This window comes from Bombus fervidus, chromosome 12 (assembly GCF_041682495.2).
Source record: "Bombus fervidus isolate BK054 chromosome 12, iyBomFerv1, whole genome shotgun sequence".
NCBI classification, from domain to species: Eukaryota; Metazoa; Arthropoda; class Insecta; order Hymenoptera; family Apidae; genus Bombus; species Bombus fervidus.
The window spans coordinates 5,878,942-5,898,310 of NC_091528.1; the positions used below are offsets into that span (position 1 = coordinate 5,878,942).

General features: G+C 38.1%; 1 protein-coding gene across 7 annotated transcripts in view; it reads right to left on the bottom strand.

Moving 5' to 3' along the window:
- LOC139993127 (ATP-sensitive inward rectifier potassium channel 12) overlaps positions 1-19,369 on the bottom strand; it is a 60,351-nt gene that overhangs the window by 16,439 nt on the left and 24,543 nt on the right. For 5 of the 7 annotated variants that reach the window (XM_072014589.1, XM_072014585.1, XM_072014586.1 and 2 more), the window contains 3 exons: positions 18,554-18,795; positions 17,026-17,315; positions 15,861-16,497 (listed from right to left, as the gene is read on the bottom strand). In XM_072014589.1, the coding sequence (XP_071870690.1) occupies positions 16,242-16,497; positions 17,026-17,315; positions 18,554-18,795 (788 nt within the window). In that variant the 3' untranslated portion in view covers positions 15,861-16,241. Of the gene's footprint in view, positions 138-15,860; positions 16,498-17,025; positions 17,316-18,553; positions 18,796-19,369 lie in introns of those variants that run through there. The other 2 variants (XM_072014582.1, XM_072014583.1) reach the window with 2 other exon arrangements.

Sequence of the window (19,369 nt, forward strand, 5' to 3'; positions counted from 1 at the left end):
GAAGTGTCCACGCGACGATGACTGACGGCCGTTGAAGAGCAAAGTTCCGTTTTCTGCCATCGTTTCTTCGTTTCCTCTCACTTTCCACCGGCATTCACACCGCCCTTCCGTTCGCGGAATCCCACCATACCTCGTCCCTACGGTGCGCAATCGATTTTGTGCGTTACGTTAATAAAATGGGGAGCAATGTACACGAGCGTTGTGACAAAATAACTTTTAACACACAGGATCCGGCGGAATAACTTGTGACAGCGTGCAGGACACGATTTCTTGTAGAAAAATAAGAAAAATATATAGAATGAAAGCTTTTCATTCTCGGGTTGGTTTACGAGAAAATCAAGTTTGAAAACTGATCGAGTATACTGAAACTTTATACGGAATCACGTCGTGTTTGCTTTTACGTGTTATTCGACCGGATCCTCCATATCTTTTTCCGTTTATGTAATCAAATAGAGCAACAAAAGGAATTTACGTTACAACTATAAACGACAATATTCTTATGTATCATCAGAGCTGTCTTGCATAATCTCGAATTAATATCATTGATGAAATTGGTCAGTAGTGACAAATTATTAGTACCAGTAAGCACTATACTTCAGGTTCTATAAATTTACGAATTGTCCTGTTTGACGTAAAACTGTAAAATTATAAAAGAGAAATCTATGATGTACGATCAGTAATTACATTGATAAAAAAGAACGTTAATATCGTTAGTTAATAAATTACTGTTCAGAAAGGTCCAGATCGTTCGTTCCACAAGTAATGTCGTCTCGTACTTTGCGTTTTGAATTTCTAAAGTAAAATGTAACTTGCTTGAAATTTATAATCAATGACCAGCAGAGTTAGAAATTTGTAATATTTGGCGAGTGAAATAAATCTTTCCTTCGGATTCCATTTCTTTCGTCGTGTTAATAAAAATATGAATTTTCATAAACAGTCCACTAATAGTTAACACGATGATACTTATGAAAGGACTTAATATATAAATTATACTCGTTTGCGCGAGCGTATTGTCAATTTTGTCGCGTGAAATACGTCGTCGGTATTTTCCCATAGAATTGACTGGAGGAGGCCGTTGAAAAGCGCGACAGAACTCCGTCGTTTGCATCGGGCCTCAGACAACAAGTTTTGCGACATTTCTTTTTCTTTTTTTCTTTTCGTCTGGGGTATCTCGATTGTTCGATTAAAGGAAGGATAGGAGGGAAGGAGGTGTAGAGGATGCCGATGAATTTACATCACGCTGACGAGAAGGTTCCGGAGATCGAGACAATGTGTCGATGACGTGTTCCTTGTTTCCGGTTTCGATAGAATTTTAGGGAATTATCGATGGTATGTTTTTTTTTTGGAATTTTGATTAAACGCTACCAGCCACTTCCTGATAAAAATAAGCGCAGGTATTATCTTTTTTTTTTATGAATAATACTCAAATCAAATGATTCATTAAATTAGTTGAATCTATCAAACTCTAATCTATACTTAATACTAGAGCCAAACAAAGAGCAGAATTGTTTCGAAAATTTCTAAAAATACGTGCAAGTATCTTTCATCATATTAATTAATTTGACGTTTAGTATTATCGAGCAAGAAACCTGATACATGTACTTACTCATTTTCTTTGTGTCGCTTTAATTCCACGTAACTATGCACCACGTATTTACGTGTATACTAGACAAGATTGTAAATAAAGAAACATATTCAAAATGGACAAGTACGCATAATCGTATTTCTGTCTTGGTAAAGTGAAAGTCAATTCGTCAAAAAAATTCGTTTCGTGCTTCCAGCGATCGAAGAAATTCAGAATGAAAACCACTCGTGGCAAAACCTCTAAACCAGACTCAAACACGATGATAATATTTTCACTTACTTACGAATGAAAATTAACTTGTCCTATAAAAAGTTTCGTTATAAAGTCGACAACTTGGTGACTTAATTGGTTATAGTTCTCCTGCGATATAATTACAGATACATTTATAAGAAAATCCTCTGATTTCACAATATAAAAATATCTTCCACCATGTGCATTAACAAGGTCAAGTTTTCCATTTTGTTCTTTATTGTCGAGGAATGTGGAAAACTGTGCGAAGAATGTGTGCAGGAAAGCGACAAGAAGTCGAGATTCCCGCGATTCTTGCGATTGTTTTAGACTAGGGAGAGAGAGAGAGAGAGAGAGAGAGAAAGAAAAAACAAGATAATGACGGAAAACGAGTATGAAAGAGTGGTGGGAAGGACGAGGTTGGCCAGATTAGACCATCGATGAGCCATTACATAATTATTATTTTGCAGATTTTGCCGATTAAGCTGCGTCGTAATCTCTGAATCATAATAAAGAGAAACACGTAACAGCACGGAACTGAATTTTCGCGGGCGATTAACGAAGAATCGTTTCGTTGGGAACTGTTTCCTCCTCGTCGACGCGTTTTTTAAACCGTCACGATTATATGTTTTTCTTTTTTTGTGTTATCGAACCGAACGATCGTAGCTTTATCGCGCAGAAAATAATATTATCAACGCGCTGTGACAAAATACGTATGTATCTCGACAGGGACGAAAAATGTCGCGGCAAACAAACGGTGAAAAATTGTAAATACTGCATAAATACCGCTTATCTGGCACGATGACATAAATTATATTCTCCCTGGTTCGTGATTCACTGAATTTCCCTGGCCAATGCGTTATTATCGCGCGCTTGTCAGCTCGTAAATGGCTTAAACCGTAAAAGTAAGAAAAAACGGTGAGTACTTTTTACGAGCTGATGATAAAACGTACGAGCGAAAACGGAACCGTTACACCACGCGGGAACAGCGAAAGTTTGAACTGTTATATTTGAGACGAAGAAAAAGAAAAAACGGGTCGTTAGATTGTGTTTTTTTAAAAACACGAAACCAGTTTACGCGATTAATTACGGACGTAATTTTCTTGTTTACCTCTCGCTCGTCGTTTTCTTCCATTCGTTCGATGGTTTCTCTGAATCGATGCGTTCTATAGTCGAATTTCTCGTTGCCTTTTAAAAAATATTTTGTACGAAGTTTACTCGAAATTTTGATACAGATATCGTAGAATTTATTTAATGAAAAAGGGGCAAGAAACGACCGTACTTTGTATATACCTTCGAGAATTTTCTCTCTGAGTTTTCAAATACTCTGTAATACTTCATTCCTTCGGGATACGTTATATTTACGATATATTCATCGACGATAGAAACACATCTTTGCAAGGGACAAGAGTCGGTAGAGTCTACGCGAAACTTTACCAAATCGATCTCGAATTTTAATTCTTCGACTTAAAAGTATCTTCTAAAGTAATAACAGAAAAAGAAAATATTTCAAAGTCAACGTAAGCGAATTTCCAGATAAAACCGACATAGTCGACTCTCGTCGAGATTAACGATTAATCTCGCGAATTTTCTTTCGGGATAATAAAAATAGGAAAAGATACAAAGTATATATATATATAAAGATTCTCACTAAGATTAAGACTGCTTTCATTCAAAGAGCGAACGTTTCCCCGCGTTTTGCAGCTGGAGCAGCGCACGTAAGCGCGTCGCACTCGCAACTGTTTCAGATTCCCGGCTATTGCACGAGATTGTGCCAACGGATGCCATGGCGTTTACCTCTTATGGCGGGGATAATGCTGACACGGTGGCACATACGCGTGAACACGCGTGGCACGTGTACGAAACGCGTTGATTATTCGCGAATTGAATTTCGCCGGATGCGAAACGCAAAAACTCGCTGCGTTCACATTTTTCGCCTCACCTTCCAACCGTGTCACTTCAGAATCCTATTTTTCACGGAATACGCGATACGCGATAGGATAACAATACCGAAAGTCACAAATTTCTTTTCTCTTTTAATATCTGGTTGTCTGAAAATTTCTTACTGTTTCTGACAATGGAGGTATATTCTGCGTTACATTTAACAGGATCGGAGGAGTCACGAATCTTTGCCAAATATTTGAACGCTAAGTTTGAGAGGAATATCGTTTCTAGTTCGAGTAAGAAACCGAAATTGACCGATTGATGAGATTGAAAAGATTAAAAAGATTCGTTGAATGTAATACAGTATGACGATCGTACGTGCCAGTTTCTCAATTTTCTTAACATAATCTTTTCGATGAAACGTCAACGGAACAGTTGATTTAATAGAAGTCGAAAAAGATGGGTCGATAGGAAGAATTCTAAGAGGCAATCTTGTTAAAATTCCTTCCCGAAATAGATAACAGGGTATCTCGTTAACGAGGCTCTTTCGATGACACTTGTAGTTTTTCGAAAGAAAAGATTGAATGATTAATTGGGCTGTTCCGGAGTGACGTCTATTCTAAAATAAAGAGGAGCGACAATGTTATAAATATAATATTTTGAGGTTGTTCTTTGCGGCCGTAACAAATTTATAGAAGTAACACACATACTTTTCGAGCAGATGAACACGAACTGTGTATCGGGACAGTTTGTATTGACAAATTCCAATTTTTCTATCTTTGACAGTTTCATTATACCTGCTAACAATCTGATAATTAGAAATTCCAAGGTAAACTTTGAAAAGAGATTGCTTCTACCAAGCGATCGAATTGACCTTTTAAAAAATGGTAAAACTGTCATTGAAAATCCTCCGGCCACTCGATTCAAGTTCTAGCAGATGTACATTAGCCTTCGATTATTGAATTGCCATCATTGAATTTGAATTTCTTATAACGATCAACTTCTCCCACCTTCTGCAACGTTAACAATATCCTTCGTGAAAAGGCTCGTTCGTGAAACGTGCAATTTAAAAGTCATCCAAACCAGTCTCGAGTCGTTTGTTAACGAACAACTGAACCATCCCATCGAAGAATCTGTCGTTTTACCTGTTTTTAATGATCGCGTCGATCCTTCCAGTTCGACAACGAAAAGCAAAACAAAAAAAAAAAAAAGAAAGAAAAAAAAAGGGTATTTATCGACAAATATCACGAATCTGTTGGTGGCGAGGGTTAAATAATTGCGGTGGGGTTTAATCGCGTGCGTGATCGTCGCCACGGGAGCAGAAGAGGGACGTTTCCGGTAGGGAGAGTGCAGAAACTTGCGCATGTAAGCATTCGAACCGCGATGATTAGGTTTGGTCGGTCGTTACGATGCGATTCTTGCGGTTGAATTCGCACGATCGGCAGATCTGCGCCAACAGATGATCCGTATCCGTCTTACCGAATAATTGGGTAATCGTGTTACACACTGGGCTTGTCATTGCAGAAATTTGCTGTTTAACAGACGTTCAAATTTCCGTCGTGGCAAACGTGTGCTTCCAGCAGAATTTACGAGTTCTAACGGTGAACGATGCGTGTGAGCGCGAAATAATGACAAATTATTTCTTTAGCGGGCAAGAATAATGAATTATATTATTAACGTTTTGTTTTATTAGCATCTAACGCACGAGATGTCTGAATTTAGCGTATGAATTTTCTATGAATTTTCTATAAATTCTTTCCCTTTGTGGATTATTTTCTGCGTTCTATTCTCGAACTCTGAATTTCTTCTCTTTAATTAAATTTATTTTTTTTACTTGCACGTACAAAATCTCTTGTTACGTTCCAACCCAGAAATAGCTTCTAGCGCTATCGTAAAACAGAAGTATCGTAAAATAGAAGTAAAATTGTAAACGTTAAGTTTACACCAATGTTTCGTGCGATACCGAAAATTTGTATTTATGAATTTGCGTAGAGCTTACGATGTCAACTTGATTAAATTTGCTCGTATTAGTAGTTTCTTGTTTGGGACAAATTGGTAGTCTTGATATTGTATTCTTGAATTCGAAGGAACAAGGAATATATTTTGAGCTGAAGTAAAAGGTAAAAGATCCAGCTTAGTTTCTATATAATTGACGAAGAAGCGAAGAAGAAGAAATTGACATCTTGAGAAATATTCTTATTAATATACCTTATGTGTTAGTATATTTGATTGCACTATACGTGTATGCTAAATATATCTATATCATAAATATCATTTACTATATATACCATATATGATATATCTGATTCCACGTGTATCGTAAAAGCAATTAATAAAAAGCGTGGAATTTTCTGTTCGAGAACTTGAAAACCGTTAGTACAATAAATTGTTAATTAAATGTATGTCAAGTTTGGAATCGAAGTTTTTCAATTCTGGAGTATTTAAGAATGAATCTAAAGATTTTTAAATTTAAATTATTCAATCACTCGGCTAATTAATTCGAAAGAGAAAACGATAAAAGCGCCTTGGCCGTTGTCCTTTTTTCTCATAGGAGAAGTCCAAACGACTTTTTTATCGACCGATTTTATTGACACTTTTGTTACACGTTGATTCCCATTGAAACTGAATACAAATGTCAACGTAGCAACATGTATCCTATTGAAGAAACCACTCATTCACCTGCGTTATATACAGTTACGTTCATTGTCATTCGAACTACGGAGAATAAAGAAGCCGGCGATGTTTATCGATGATATCTCGAATAAAATAGAAAGGAGGCTGTTCTACTTTTTGCGTCAACGTGTACCAAAATTAAACAACCTTGAGGAAATCTCTGTTATCTCCTGTCACAGTAACGCGGTGTCGCAAATTTCTTCATACAAACGAATCAGACTTGTGAAACATTCAAAATCGACAAACTCGTAGAAACAGCTGTCGAGTAGCAGCTTCGAAACTAATACAACGCGCTCTGTCTATTCGGCTTCGAATGATAAACATTATTGTTAAGATGAACGGAAAACGGCTGACTTGAGGAACAAGATCAAGATTCGAAATAATTACGAAACTACGTAGAAATTGCACAATGGAAAAGATTTCTTGGAAAAAACTCATCATGTTTTAGATGATCGAAGCTTTCGTGACCACCGGCATCGTGCACGACAGCAGGTTTGATCTCGTGTCGAGTAGGAAGGAGGTTGACACGCGATCGGATGTCGGAAAATTCGCGTACTGCCGGCCATTAATTATCGATCATCTGACCGGCCGTTTCGTTGTCTTTCCGCCGTAGATCACGTGAACGAAACGATCGTCGTGCCGATCAATTAACGCATTCCCTCACGTCATCGACGTTTACCTTTCAAACGAACCAGTGATGCCAACAGCAGCCACAAAAATCCATCCGATTTTCGTCTTATTCCGCTTGCCTCGACCTGCGGTTTTGTCGCCGGGCTTTATCGATTACTTCACGAAATTTAAATCGAAAAGGGAGAAAACACACGCGAAATTTCCACTTACAGCGTTGAAATTCAAGTTCGAGTCATCGACACGGTTGGCCACGTGATCTTCGCCGCTTCACAGATGTCGTTCGATCGACTGCGTCACTTTTTGAATTATGAATTTCCCGCCACTGCAACGACGCGCCGTTTCGCGATACCCGAACGGTTTCGCGGCGACTTTTCGCGCACGGATCGTCGAGATTTTTCTGCTCGACGATCGAAAAGACCGGAGTGCGGCGAGGTCGACGTTGAAACCTGGTGAAACTGCGATCGCGTTGCCAACGAGCGTACCGAGCAGCGAGCTTGCCCAGTGACGTCAACGCACCTTCCTCGTCCGCCTTTATCCCTTCCATTTTCTCTCTTACCTAGCCTTTTCCTCCTACTTCTCAACGAGATCGAGGATCGTCGATCAGCATTGAGTCACGTACACATTCGCAACGACGTCTTGCCTGACGACCTATGGCGTTGTCTCGTCTTCTTGTGTAGCGAGCCTTTATCTTCCTTTCTGCTTGTTGCGGTTTTTTCTTTCATAAATTAGGGTTATTTCGTATTGCGAATATTGGAAGGTTTATCGTCTATCGTTTGGCAAATGAAGTAATTTTTGTTTAATTTCCACGTTAATCGAGTATCGCAGCTCTCTTGCACGGTAATTTACTGTAATGTTAGTGAATCGTGTGTGTGTGGTAAATAATATGTTCTAGGTTACAGAATTCTGTATAATTGTATAACTCTACGTGGAATAGCATAATTATGCAGCTTGTAACTTGTAAATCCGTTTGGAAAATTTTCTTTCTCTTACTAGCAAAATAATCGTAAGTAAGTTTCAACGACTTCCAAAGTTTCTCATTCGCTAATAATATTATAGTTGAATCGTGCAAAGGGGTTGAAATATTAGTTTATTAAATATTAGTAGGAATAACATTTAGATCACTAATTTCCCTCGTCCATCGATCTAAATCTTTCTCTTATCTATTAATGAAAAATTATTCAAATTTCTTATTTCGTCTTTTCTCAGAAACCTACCGTTTTCATGACTCGCGTATAAATCAGTTTATGCTTATTCGTTAGTTTATCATTGAATCATTCGGAGATAAAGTACCGTAATTTCTGAAATAAAGCAACAACAATTACTCGAAAGAATTCTCACAATATGGTTGATCGAATCGTCAATTTACAATTGTTATTGTCCCATTGAAATTCGATCGGAAGTTTCCAACAAAAATAGCGTTAAGTTAATCTAAATTCCACAAAATCTGCGCTCGATCAACGTCACCAATGGCCGAAGCAGAGTTATCGATTCATTAGTCAGACTTGATTCATAAGCCTTGAAGAATTTATGAGAATTCATAGAAGCAGTATATCGGAGATGCTACGCATATTTGATGAGATTTAAACACGCGAACCATGAATGTTGATTTTGGCATTGGGTTTTTTGGCTATACTAATCGAGCAGTTCTCGATTACTCTGTTGCTCAAGGTATAGAAAGTCGTCACAACTGTTAGACGTCTTCTCTTTCGCTTGAAATTGTTTTCTTAGGTCTCGTTTAAATCAACCAACCTATTCGAATTCAAGCAATTAAGGACGAAGCCGATGATCTATCGGAAACTTCTACATAAATACTTCCCCGCAATTGATCTTCTCTCAAGTTCAGGAAATCGTAGAACCTACTAAGCAGGTATAAAGAAAAAAAAAAAGGAATTTTTTAAATTACCATATTTATAGCGGCGATGTACGAAAACATAATTCAACGAGGCAGATCTATCGAAGAAAAGATTTCGGACAAGATGTGTCAACGGAACGTTGATTCTCAGTGGGTTAAATAAAGCAACGAGACAATATCGTTCAGTGAATCAACAATTTGCAATGATGATTGGCCCACTAAAATTCGATCGTGTAGGCTGGTTTTCAACAATGCTTCCAATCTATTATTTCATTCGCATAACGCTGCTCGTTAGATAATTTTTCGTTGATCGCGAGATCGTTTCGCGAGCAGAGCACGTGCGTTCACGGTGCATCGGCTTGTGTGCACACCGTACACGCTAATGTGCACTAACATGGGCCAGTGTGTACACTGGTATCCTCTAATGGGGGACACACTTCGCCGTGATAATAACCAATTACGTCAACGAGGCCGGAGGGCACGACCGTGACGTTTCGATGAGTGCCATCAGTACTTCGACAAGCAACCATCATCATCTGGCCTGATCCGTCCAAATCTTCCTTCTATGGGCCATCAATTTTCTACCATAACAGATACTCGATTCTATGCAACCAAGGTCATTGATATTTTAAACTTTCATCAATGTTAGAATTATCGTACACGTGGAAGTTACCAGTCTGTTACCAGTTACCACGGATTCGTAACGTTGTTTATGGACTTGAACGACTCTTTCTAATTTTTCATGGAAGATTTCTATACTTGCAACAGCGCATTTTTGTGCAACCGATCGTTTCAGGTTCTTTGCTTTAAATCGAACGTATACTCGTTGAAATTTGTAATTAAATGCGTAGAGATGCAAGGGTATGATATTGTATAGTCGATGAACGAGAAATATCGTCGTCCGTATTTAAGAATATTCAGAATTTTCAGCATTTGTCAAATAAATCGTATCGAAGATGTTTGAAATAATTTGTAAAATTGAAAATCAAGGAGTCGGAATTTCATTAATTAAGAGAGAAAGGAATAAATCAAGTCGGGATATACACAGAATACGTTTGAAGTAATTTGCAAAAATTTGAGAAATTTGAATCATTTGCATACTCGCCTCCGTGCATGATTCACGTCGTAACGAATTTCCTGGACAGCTGATTCACTATTAAATGAAATCCACGTGAGAGCCGGTAATTAATGATAACCGTAATGTCATTCATTCCTACGTATGTATGTTTTCATGGAAGATTCGTAACTTTTCTCGTAAATTCCATGAGAAAAAGCGTGCAGTACGCGCGTTGCTATCAAAATGCACGAGCTGAGTCGGTTATAAAAGTGTGACGACCTTCGAGTACGGCTATCTTAGTCACGATTGCTGCGAAAATGAGGCAAACGAGCACGTAATAAAACTCTTTTTCAAGTAATCATTCTTTTTCTCGCCCTCGAACATTGACAATGATTTTATCGCGAGAAAGTATCCGTGTCTTCGTCGTGGCTCGTCGAGGTTATCATTTCTCACTTTGTGACACTCATCCTCGCCTTTTATTGTTGCGTCGTGATACTAAAACGTCTCGTGATACTAAAACGTCTCGTGATACTCCTCCGCTTTGGTTCTTTGACCTCTTGTTCGCGAAAATTTACGACCGAATTCGCGATGCATTCTTCAGTTTTTGAACTACGAATCGTGTAATTGTAAATTTTAAAAACTGTAAATTTTATTTTAACTAACCTTATTTAGTTCTTTTGTCGTTTAAAATTAAATTCGAAAAATGTACCCTTCGGTTGCATTAAAGAATTTTCTTTACGATAAATACCGCGAATCCGTCAATTACTTTTCCGTTACGTACGTACTCCTCTGTTCTTCTGAAATAAAATCTGCAAGCAGATCCCTCCTGCACGATTGAATTTAATATTATCGATAGAATTTTATCACGAGTTAGAAATGATCAGTATCGATAGAGTTTCTTCGATAATTTTAACGACAATACAATTTTAATGATTTTGCAAATTACGAAATCGTAAAATTACGAAAGATGAGTTTACGATCTGCAACTTGTCTATTTCCTAACATCATAAATAAATAAATGCAATAAGAAATATTATTAACAGAAAATTATCACGCAAGAGGGCTCACAGACACGAAGAAATCTACACGTAATTTTACAGCACTAAAAATTCCGAATTAGATCTTTTAATTAAACTTGTTCCATGATCTAGAAAGTAGCCGTGGCGTCAATGACCACAATAACCGAGGTTTACCAGGTGTAATTGCTATTGTCACGTTTTGCAATCGCGTTATCGCGAATCTCTCAGTTTCTTATTCAAAACAGGCATTGTCTGGGCGACAATGAGCAGCGTCTAGAATGACAGCACGAAGCACGAGAATAGAGAAACGGCGAAGCGTATTACCTTGCAACGCGAATTGCGACATCCTTCTCTGGGACTGTCCTCGGTCTGATATACCGATTATGCGTTTGCACTAGGTTGCGAACACCAATTTGCATGTTTCTATTCACACCTCCAATTGCAATCGAGCTAGCTCTTCCTTCAATTAACACCGATCACGATCTTCCATCTGTCATGTGGTTTAAAGTCGTATTATCTTCAAGCAACTAATTACTAAGTTTAAGTTAAGTTATCTTCGAGTGGTTAATTATTCGGTTGGTATCTTTTCTGTGAAATGTAAGCTGAGCGGGATATCCGTCGATCAAATACGTAAAGTGGAATATTGCTATGGTCGATTATCATTCATACACGTATATTGAATATTAAAAAAGTTATGAAATGTTATGAAAGTATCAAACTTGTGTTAGTTATTGTCACGTAAAATTAAGATAAAAGATGCGTTTCTTTTCTTTACGTGTGTTTGAATTCGAAGATAGCGACGTGGAAATTGTTGGAAACATCTTTGCATTCGTGTGAGATTACAGACCTCTGTTCTACCTGGACAGTGTTTCAATACGTGAATAATTATTTCAACCAGTTAGCTGTCTTCGACGAGTATGCTCGTCATGCGTAAAAAGTATTTACGATTTGCTGTTGGAATTGCAATGTTGGTGAAAACCAAAATATATTCATAAATTTTAAGCTGTTTTGAATATTTGCACGCCAGGACGACATAAAACGAACAAATAGAAAGATGTAAATAATTATTACGAAAGAAGTGTGTGTAGTGCGAACAATGCGACACATTTTAGGTACACACTTTTCAAGCAGGTCGCGATAGCTAACTGGTTAAAAGAAATCAGGCCAAATAAAAATTTCAGGGTAGGGTGACTATGAGACAGATCTGCGATATAAAATATATTCAAAGCGGAAGATACAAAGGCGAATTATTATTTTGCGTAGGCAACGTGACTCATCTACTTTCGATCTCTCATTTATTCAAGACACAAAGAAGGCATACTATTCGAAAGTTTTCCATTTCCGGAATTTCATATTCTACTACCTATAGGAAATTACGATTTCATAGGAAAACCTATCGAAACTAGAAAATAGAATATCAGGAAATATATTCGAAGCAAAACATATAAAGATTTCATCTAAACAGCGTGACTCGTTCGTGATTTTCGATTTCTAGATTTTTGTGCAAGGGTGTTTCGAAACTGTCGTTTCCCGAATTTCCTACTCTGCTTGAACGAAACAAAAATGAACATTTCACGATCGAAGAATGTGCGAAGAGCGAGCGTGTGGAAAGCAACGTATTTTCAGTATAAAGTATACGAAGATAAGTAGTCGTTTTATTCGAGCAACGTGACTCGTCCACTTTCGATCTCAGTTGCCTCGAGACACAGAAGAGTACATAGCTTGGAAGCATCGCGAGCTTGCGAGGCAGGTGAAATGTGTCTGGAGAACAAGGACACATGGCGATGTACTTGCACGAAGCTACGTGCTCGAGGAACTTGATAGCTGGTTTAGCGTGTTTCGCGTGGTGTCATGGCACGTATGTGTGGAAACTTGGCATAAGAAGTAGAGGCGAGGAGGGAAGAGGTTAGGCCGAGATTAAACAATTGACTGGCGTGATAACGAGGGCACTTCCCGCCACTAAACTCATCCTGTCGTGTCGTGTCGTCTAACCTACGTGGCTCTCTGGATCCACTTAATCCTCTGCTCATCCAACTGCCCTTCAGGCCATCGCGTGTTGCATCATAACGTGGAAATGCCTCCTCGTACACCTCGCTACGAATTACCTTCGTTCCAAGCGTCGTGGAAATGTAGCTGAACAGCTTCTTGCACGCGACAATCTGGCTGTTGCTAATGCTTTGTATTTTATTAGACGTGCCTCGATTAATTCGGCGTCATCGCGTTGAATTTTAACCAGTTAGCTGTTTTCGACGAGTTTCGAATGCGCAAGAAATAGTTACAATTTATTGTTTAAATTGTAATTTAATAATTGCATTAAATTGCAGTAATAGAATTAACAAATAAAACAGTCGTTTCTTTGTAACTTAATTCTTGAGAAGACTTATTAGATATCCTACTCTTATTGATTTTCAATTAAAGAAAAATGATGCTGAAGCCAAGAAAACGAGAGATTTTGAAATGGTAATTTGGGTGTTTTCAATTAAGAACGCCCAGGGAAACCATACAAATTTAGGGACGCAGAATTTGAGCGATTGTTAAGTGAAAGCTGTGTGAGATTCGAAATGCCGAAATAGTTTACATACGTAATTTAGGTTTGATGATCCTTATCGAACAAGTGAAACTTAAGCTATAGTTGTAGTTTGTCTTTGTTGGACACTTGTACCACAGGGTTTCCTATTTTATTATTTCGATAGACGTGTTACGCGTGTACAGGAGGCGAAAGTTTGAAATTAGTTTTTCTACAGCTTTTCTACAGATTCGTTTTATGCGAAACAGATAACGAAGTCGGTGTCAGCTGATTCAGAGATACGATCAGTAAATGTCGATTAAATTTCACAGCGAACAATAGGAACGACAGTCTCCGTAAAAAGGTCAGACAGTGTCTGGCCTTTAAAAAATCATTCAGTGATCGCGGTTAAATTCCACTGGCTTACTTCGTACGATATCCTTCCGAATGATCAAAGGGCTCGTACAAATTCGTTCTTTTTCTCCAGAAAAAAAAGCGAAAGAATAATCTCTAATTTTCACAATGATCTTCTAAATTGTATCTTTCCTTTCAACAAAATATCCATCATATCACGCAATTAAATATCACAAATGCGAAACACGACAACTCACTTTTCCTGTCTTTTAAATTTCCAAACTCAATGAAAGCAAAATTGGAATCATCTTTTCAAACGATTGTAAATTTCACGTGTACATCACTTTTCGTATTATTTCATACACCGAGTCTCGGCACTTCTGGTTACTACAATCATTGCCCAAAGTTGAAAAATTTGGTAATTCGATTCTTATTATAGCCTTATTACTATACCGTATGTTGTTACGGGGAACAAAGTTTCTGGCGAATTACGATCAGTGCGCGACTCGTTGATGCGAACGTGTACCAGAGAGATAAGGTTAAACGAGCCCGGAAATCGTCAGTTAAGTGACACGGTAGAACGATCTTAATGGCGATAAGGTAAAAGAAATTGTCCCTTTCATTCAATTTAATCCCGCGATTCTCATCGAGAGAACAGCACCGTGCGTCCGAATGAATCGGATGCTTTGCATTCCAAAACAAGTCGACGAGCAGCCTCGCGATTTCTTCCCTTCTGCGTGATATCGTAACGTAAACTTCCGAATATTCTTTTAAACAGCAGATTTCGGCAGGCGATACCGAAGAAGAAGAAGAATAAGAAGCCTTCTACAGCTTTGCGTCTGAATTTCGTATTCGTTCTAACCGAATCGAGGAAGACGAGTTAACTCGTCGCTCGGATTTCCCAATCTCTTACGTATTAACGCTTTTACCGTTCGATGAAAATGAGCCAACCAACTCAGGTCTGTCGTCGCTTGTCCACGAGTCGTTCGTGTCCTCGTGATGCGACCCATCGATAGCTTAATTCGCGTCGATGAGGATGACCGGTTAAAATGGAGAGCGAAGGCGACGGAACAAGAGAAACGATAAGCGTAAAGAAGCGAAAAAGAGAAAGCGAAATACGGAGTTCGTACTACTTCGATCGTTGGAATTGTGCAGGATGCTGGCCAGTTAGTCGAACTTAAACGGCGCGTATGTATGAAAACTACGCGGCATGACGTCTTTATGTCCCAGTTAGAACAATTTAGAGGCCCAGTTGTACGGCGAAGGCAAGTTGTTTTAAGAGGGCACGATCGTTGCAAATCGCCCGGCGAGTAATTGATCCTCCTCCGAGGCAATTTAGCCTCTAGAAATCTAAAGCTTTTAGCTCGTTTTGGTCCCGTGGTTCATCGATAGCGGAACGGAAATCCAGTCAATTAGAAGATGTCCGAGATTTTCTGCTCTTTTTGCTTCCCCCTGGGCCTGCTGACGTAAATGTTACGTGTGTGCATGGAATGGTTAACGAACGAGGGGGGTCGTTGATGATTTAATGCAATCTCGTTTCAGGTCGTTCAAGGGGGTACTCTAATTTCAAATTTTCAAGAAAACCATCTATTTTCGCCTGTTTTACGAAGATGTAGGCTCTTGAAATTACACCTGCAAAAGCATTTTTTCGAATTCGTGAAATTAATTCTGTCGTGCAGATTCAAGAAAGACGGCGCGCAACAATTCGAAACGATATTTTCAGTTCCAGCAACCATCGTCGAACGATTATTTCTTATCTTTCGTGCCGTGAGACACGAAAGAAGTCGACAAAACCTGATTCTGTAATTTCAGAATGTCACTGTTTTCTTTTTTTAAATTCTTCTTTTTTAAATATTTTTTTCGCAGTTTAGTTCATATTCTAATCACATTTATAATATTTGAAAGTTCTTGGTTTTTTCGATTCAAATAAGCGAAACGTACGAGAGTCTGTATAATTCGGCTATATTCGTTTGAAGAAAATTCTTTATCAATATATACGAGGAAGCTAATATCAAACCTCGTGCGGTTCTTCTAGAAAAGAAATCCTCTAGACTAAAATAAGTCTTCTCATAAGTCTTCTACTTGACTCCTTAACCCCTTAACGCACAGATTGTTCCTTTATTTATTAATCGAAATTTATTACAATATAGTGGAAAACAAGCGAAAATGCAATTATATACATAACATGTTTCTTTATGACATATATGGACATCTTTAATAATTCATATAAATTATCGTATAAATTAAATATATAAGATACTATAGTTTGAGTGCATAAAATAATCGCTCAAACTAGAATCAATATGGATATCTTTATTTATAAGATACTATAGTTTTTCAATCCACATCGATGCCAAAAACAATTGATTCAGTAAAAGCCAATCTATCTTCGGATACACATATCACGTTAAATACGTGCGTTAAGTGGTTAACGATGGCCCACGTTTGCTCACCTACACTTGTTCCTGATAGAAAACAGCGTGCCTAGGAAGATGATTCGTTTTGGATGAATCGCCCTCCAACGAGTTCCGAGCGGGAAACTCCTTCATAGGCTCCATATCTATCACGTGTTGTTCGACGTCGCCTAAGATGAAGCTGGTCTTTTTCTGCGGGCCCTTGTGATTCTCTCCCAGGCTGGACCTCGAGGAGGTGAGAGGATGAGGCGAAGGTTCGCGATACGCTTCCGAGGATTCCGCGAACTTGGTATGTCTGAATGAATGAAACACAGATTAGCATCGTTTCTGTAATTAAACGCGGTCTTTGGATTTTCATTGAACATTCGAATAGGAGGAAATGGAAGGCCAGATTGTAAGATTTCTAAGAATTCCCGATGATTTATCGTTGTGCCACGCTTTTGGTTTCTCTCGAGATGACCGCGTTGCCAGCAGATCGCGGATTTTTATGCATTTCTAAGAAAATCTCAAAGCGAAATTGAATTGAAATTTTAAAATAGAAAAATCGCACAGGATGCAACGTTTTATGAGAAAATATATAAAAATATCCAAAGCGTAGAGATTTCTATGTATACCTGGTAGTCGAAGCTATTTTCTATCTAAGAAGAAGACTACGTTTCGGTTCTATCCTCCTAATATTATTTTGTAAAATATAAATTTGCATAAAAATCCGCTGTCATATTTTGCGTCAATGTCGTAGGTTCTGAAACGTTGACGCAAAAGTTGTAACTCGTAACGTTATTGTCTCTGGAGAAACATGGAAAGAAGAGACAGATTTGGATACCTGGGATCTAAATGCTGTCGCGATGGTGATTTCGATAGGGAGCTGATAACTGGAACTTGATCCATCGTCGTCCTAGAACTGGATCTCTTTATCGTGTCTCTCGACTCGCTCTTCCTAGAGTCTAAGGTACACTTGGACGGTTCTCTGTGTATTCTTCTGTCTTCCTTACTCGGTGCCCGATTTTTCCTTAAGGTCGCGTTTATGTCTTCCAATACACGATCATAATCCTCCTGGTTTCTTAATTCCTCGTGGGAATAATGATTTAAAACGTGCGGATCACCGTCCAGGAACTAGACACAGAATGAAAATATTTGCATTTCTATTAGTATATCATAACTATTATCAGACTGCAGATTTTTTTGTATTTATAGGAAACGTGAAAGCGTGAAATCGATACGAGGAAATATATAAAATGTTTAAAGTATAGTGATTTTTATGATACTTTTTATGATACTACCAATGTTCTGCCTTCTTAATTATATTCCAAGTAACGTGAATTTGTATGAAAATCCGCAGTCTATTTATTATAGGTATCCAGTATATCTATACAATAAAATTTTTCTAATAATTTTATTGTTAAATCATTTTCAAGTACCATAGACTGTACGTATGTACATGTCGAGAAATTAAGCTACTTGTATCTTCCTTGGATTTAGATGAAATCTAACCCTCGTAACAATATTTTGAAGAAACTGCATACAGTTGAAGCTTTATTTAATCCTGCTGCAATCTTCGGTTCGCTTTTGTCCTCACTTGTTCTTTCAGAACTCCACTATTTCTTAAAAATATTGAGCAAGATTTTCTCGAATATAACCTTGAGAATATATTAGAATCTTAGTGTCCCTGTTGACAAATGTCCCAAGTGACATTTTAGAAATAAAAATAGTTACTTATAACAGAAATATTAAGACACGCTTTAACGACGCAGATCAATCATCAAAGTGAGATACTTGGAAATACAAAATAACTCTGTCATAGTTTTATTCTTATCCAAAATTATAACGATTGGCCGATAATAGTTTCTTTCGAATACGCTGGACGTATCAACATTGAGCGCTTATATTCCATATCCGTAGAAGATTGAAGGATTTAATTTAATTTATCAATTTAATTTAACGCGTTAATAGAAAATTATATTACACGGAAAAACAGATTTCACTGTGGTCTGAAAATGTGTTACAGTTTATCAAAGAAAAAAAAGGGCCAGATTCTACACACGATTTTAAAACAGAAAAGTGCAAAAAGTTTACAAAAGCCACTATTACCTATAGCTTGTCGTAAATAAATAACTTCGATAGAATGTACTGGTTTTTTCGACATAACGATATATTATATTACTGCGTTTCCTTGATTCTCCAAGTATAGTTAGAAAATAAAATCAGAGAAGCGGATTTCACACGTAAGAATCACTTTTATCTCGAAGATCTTAAACGTGTACTTGAAGTGGAGAACCGCAGCAGGATTAAAGAGACGACGTTCGTGTACAACGATTTAATAAAAAGAAAAATAGTAGCTACATGTTTAGTACCTCGTTGTGCGTGTAAAATATGGACTGCTTCAAGTCAGTTTGCGCGCTTTGCATGCTCTCGCGTCTAAGAGAACCGTCAGGGCCGGTGATCATAACTGGAATCGGAGTGAGCGTCATCGGCACGTTCATGTGCAATCCGCCTGTTGACGACGCTAAGCTGGAACCGGATCCGGTGGTCAAAGAACTGCTCGACGCATCGCGATAATGAGCGAATCCGCTGTTGCTCGCACGTTCTGAAATACCTAATGATGCATAGAAATTCAAAATTAATTTCAGAAAAAGAATTCCATTTTACATACGGCGTAGCAGGAATGTTTGGTTCATCGAGAGTCAGTCGAGTCTCGCTGAAGCCAGTTTATTTAACGACCACCTTCGCGAGAAAAACATTCGCAAGTTTGTAGTAAATACTCTTTTAAGATAAAAATTTCGAGTATTTCACAGGCTATATAGTCCCGTTTGTGGATAGCAAGTTTTTCTGTAATTTTCTTCCTCTTTTCTTCTTTCTTACTTTTTTTGGTAGAAACGCTCGGCAAATGGTCAGCTTTCGCGTTCAAAGTTTTCTATTCTTTCTAGTTAGTTGTTCGTTGGCCGTTATTCAGATTCATCGTGCCCAGCGAATTTACGAAATACAATTACAACGTGCATCGATTTTTGTCTTATTCGAAAAGCGTTTTCCCTTCGAATAAAAGCCAAGAGTTCGTGCAGCCAGCGCGCTACCGCGTTATCGTATTTGCTCGAGCGTAGTGCGCCAACTTTGTCTTTTTTCCAATTTGCTCGCTTTTGTATCGGTAGAATCGAACGAACGTTTTCCTTGAC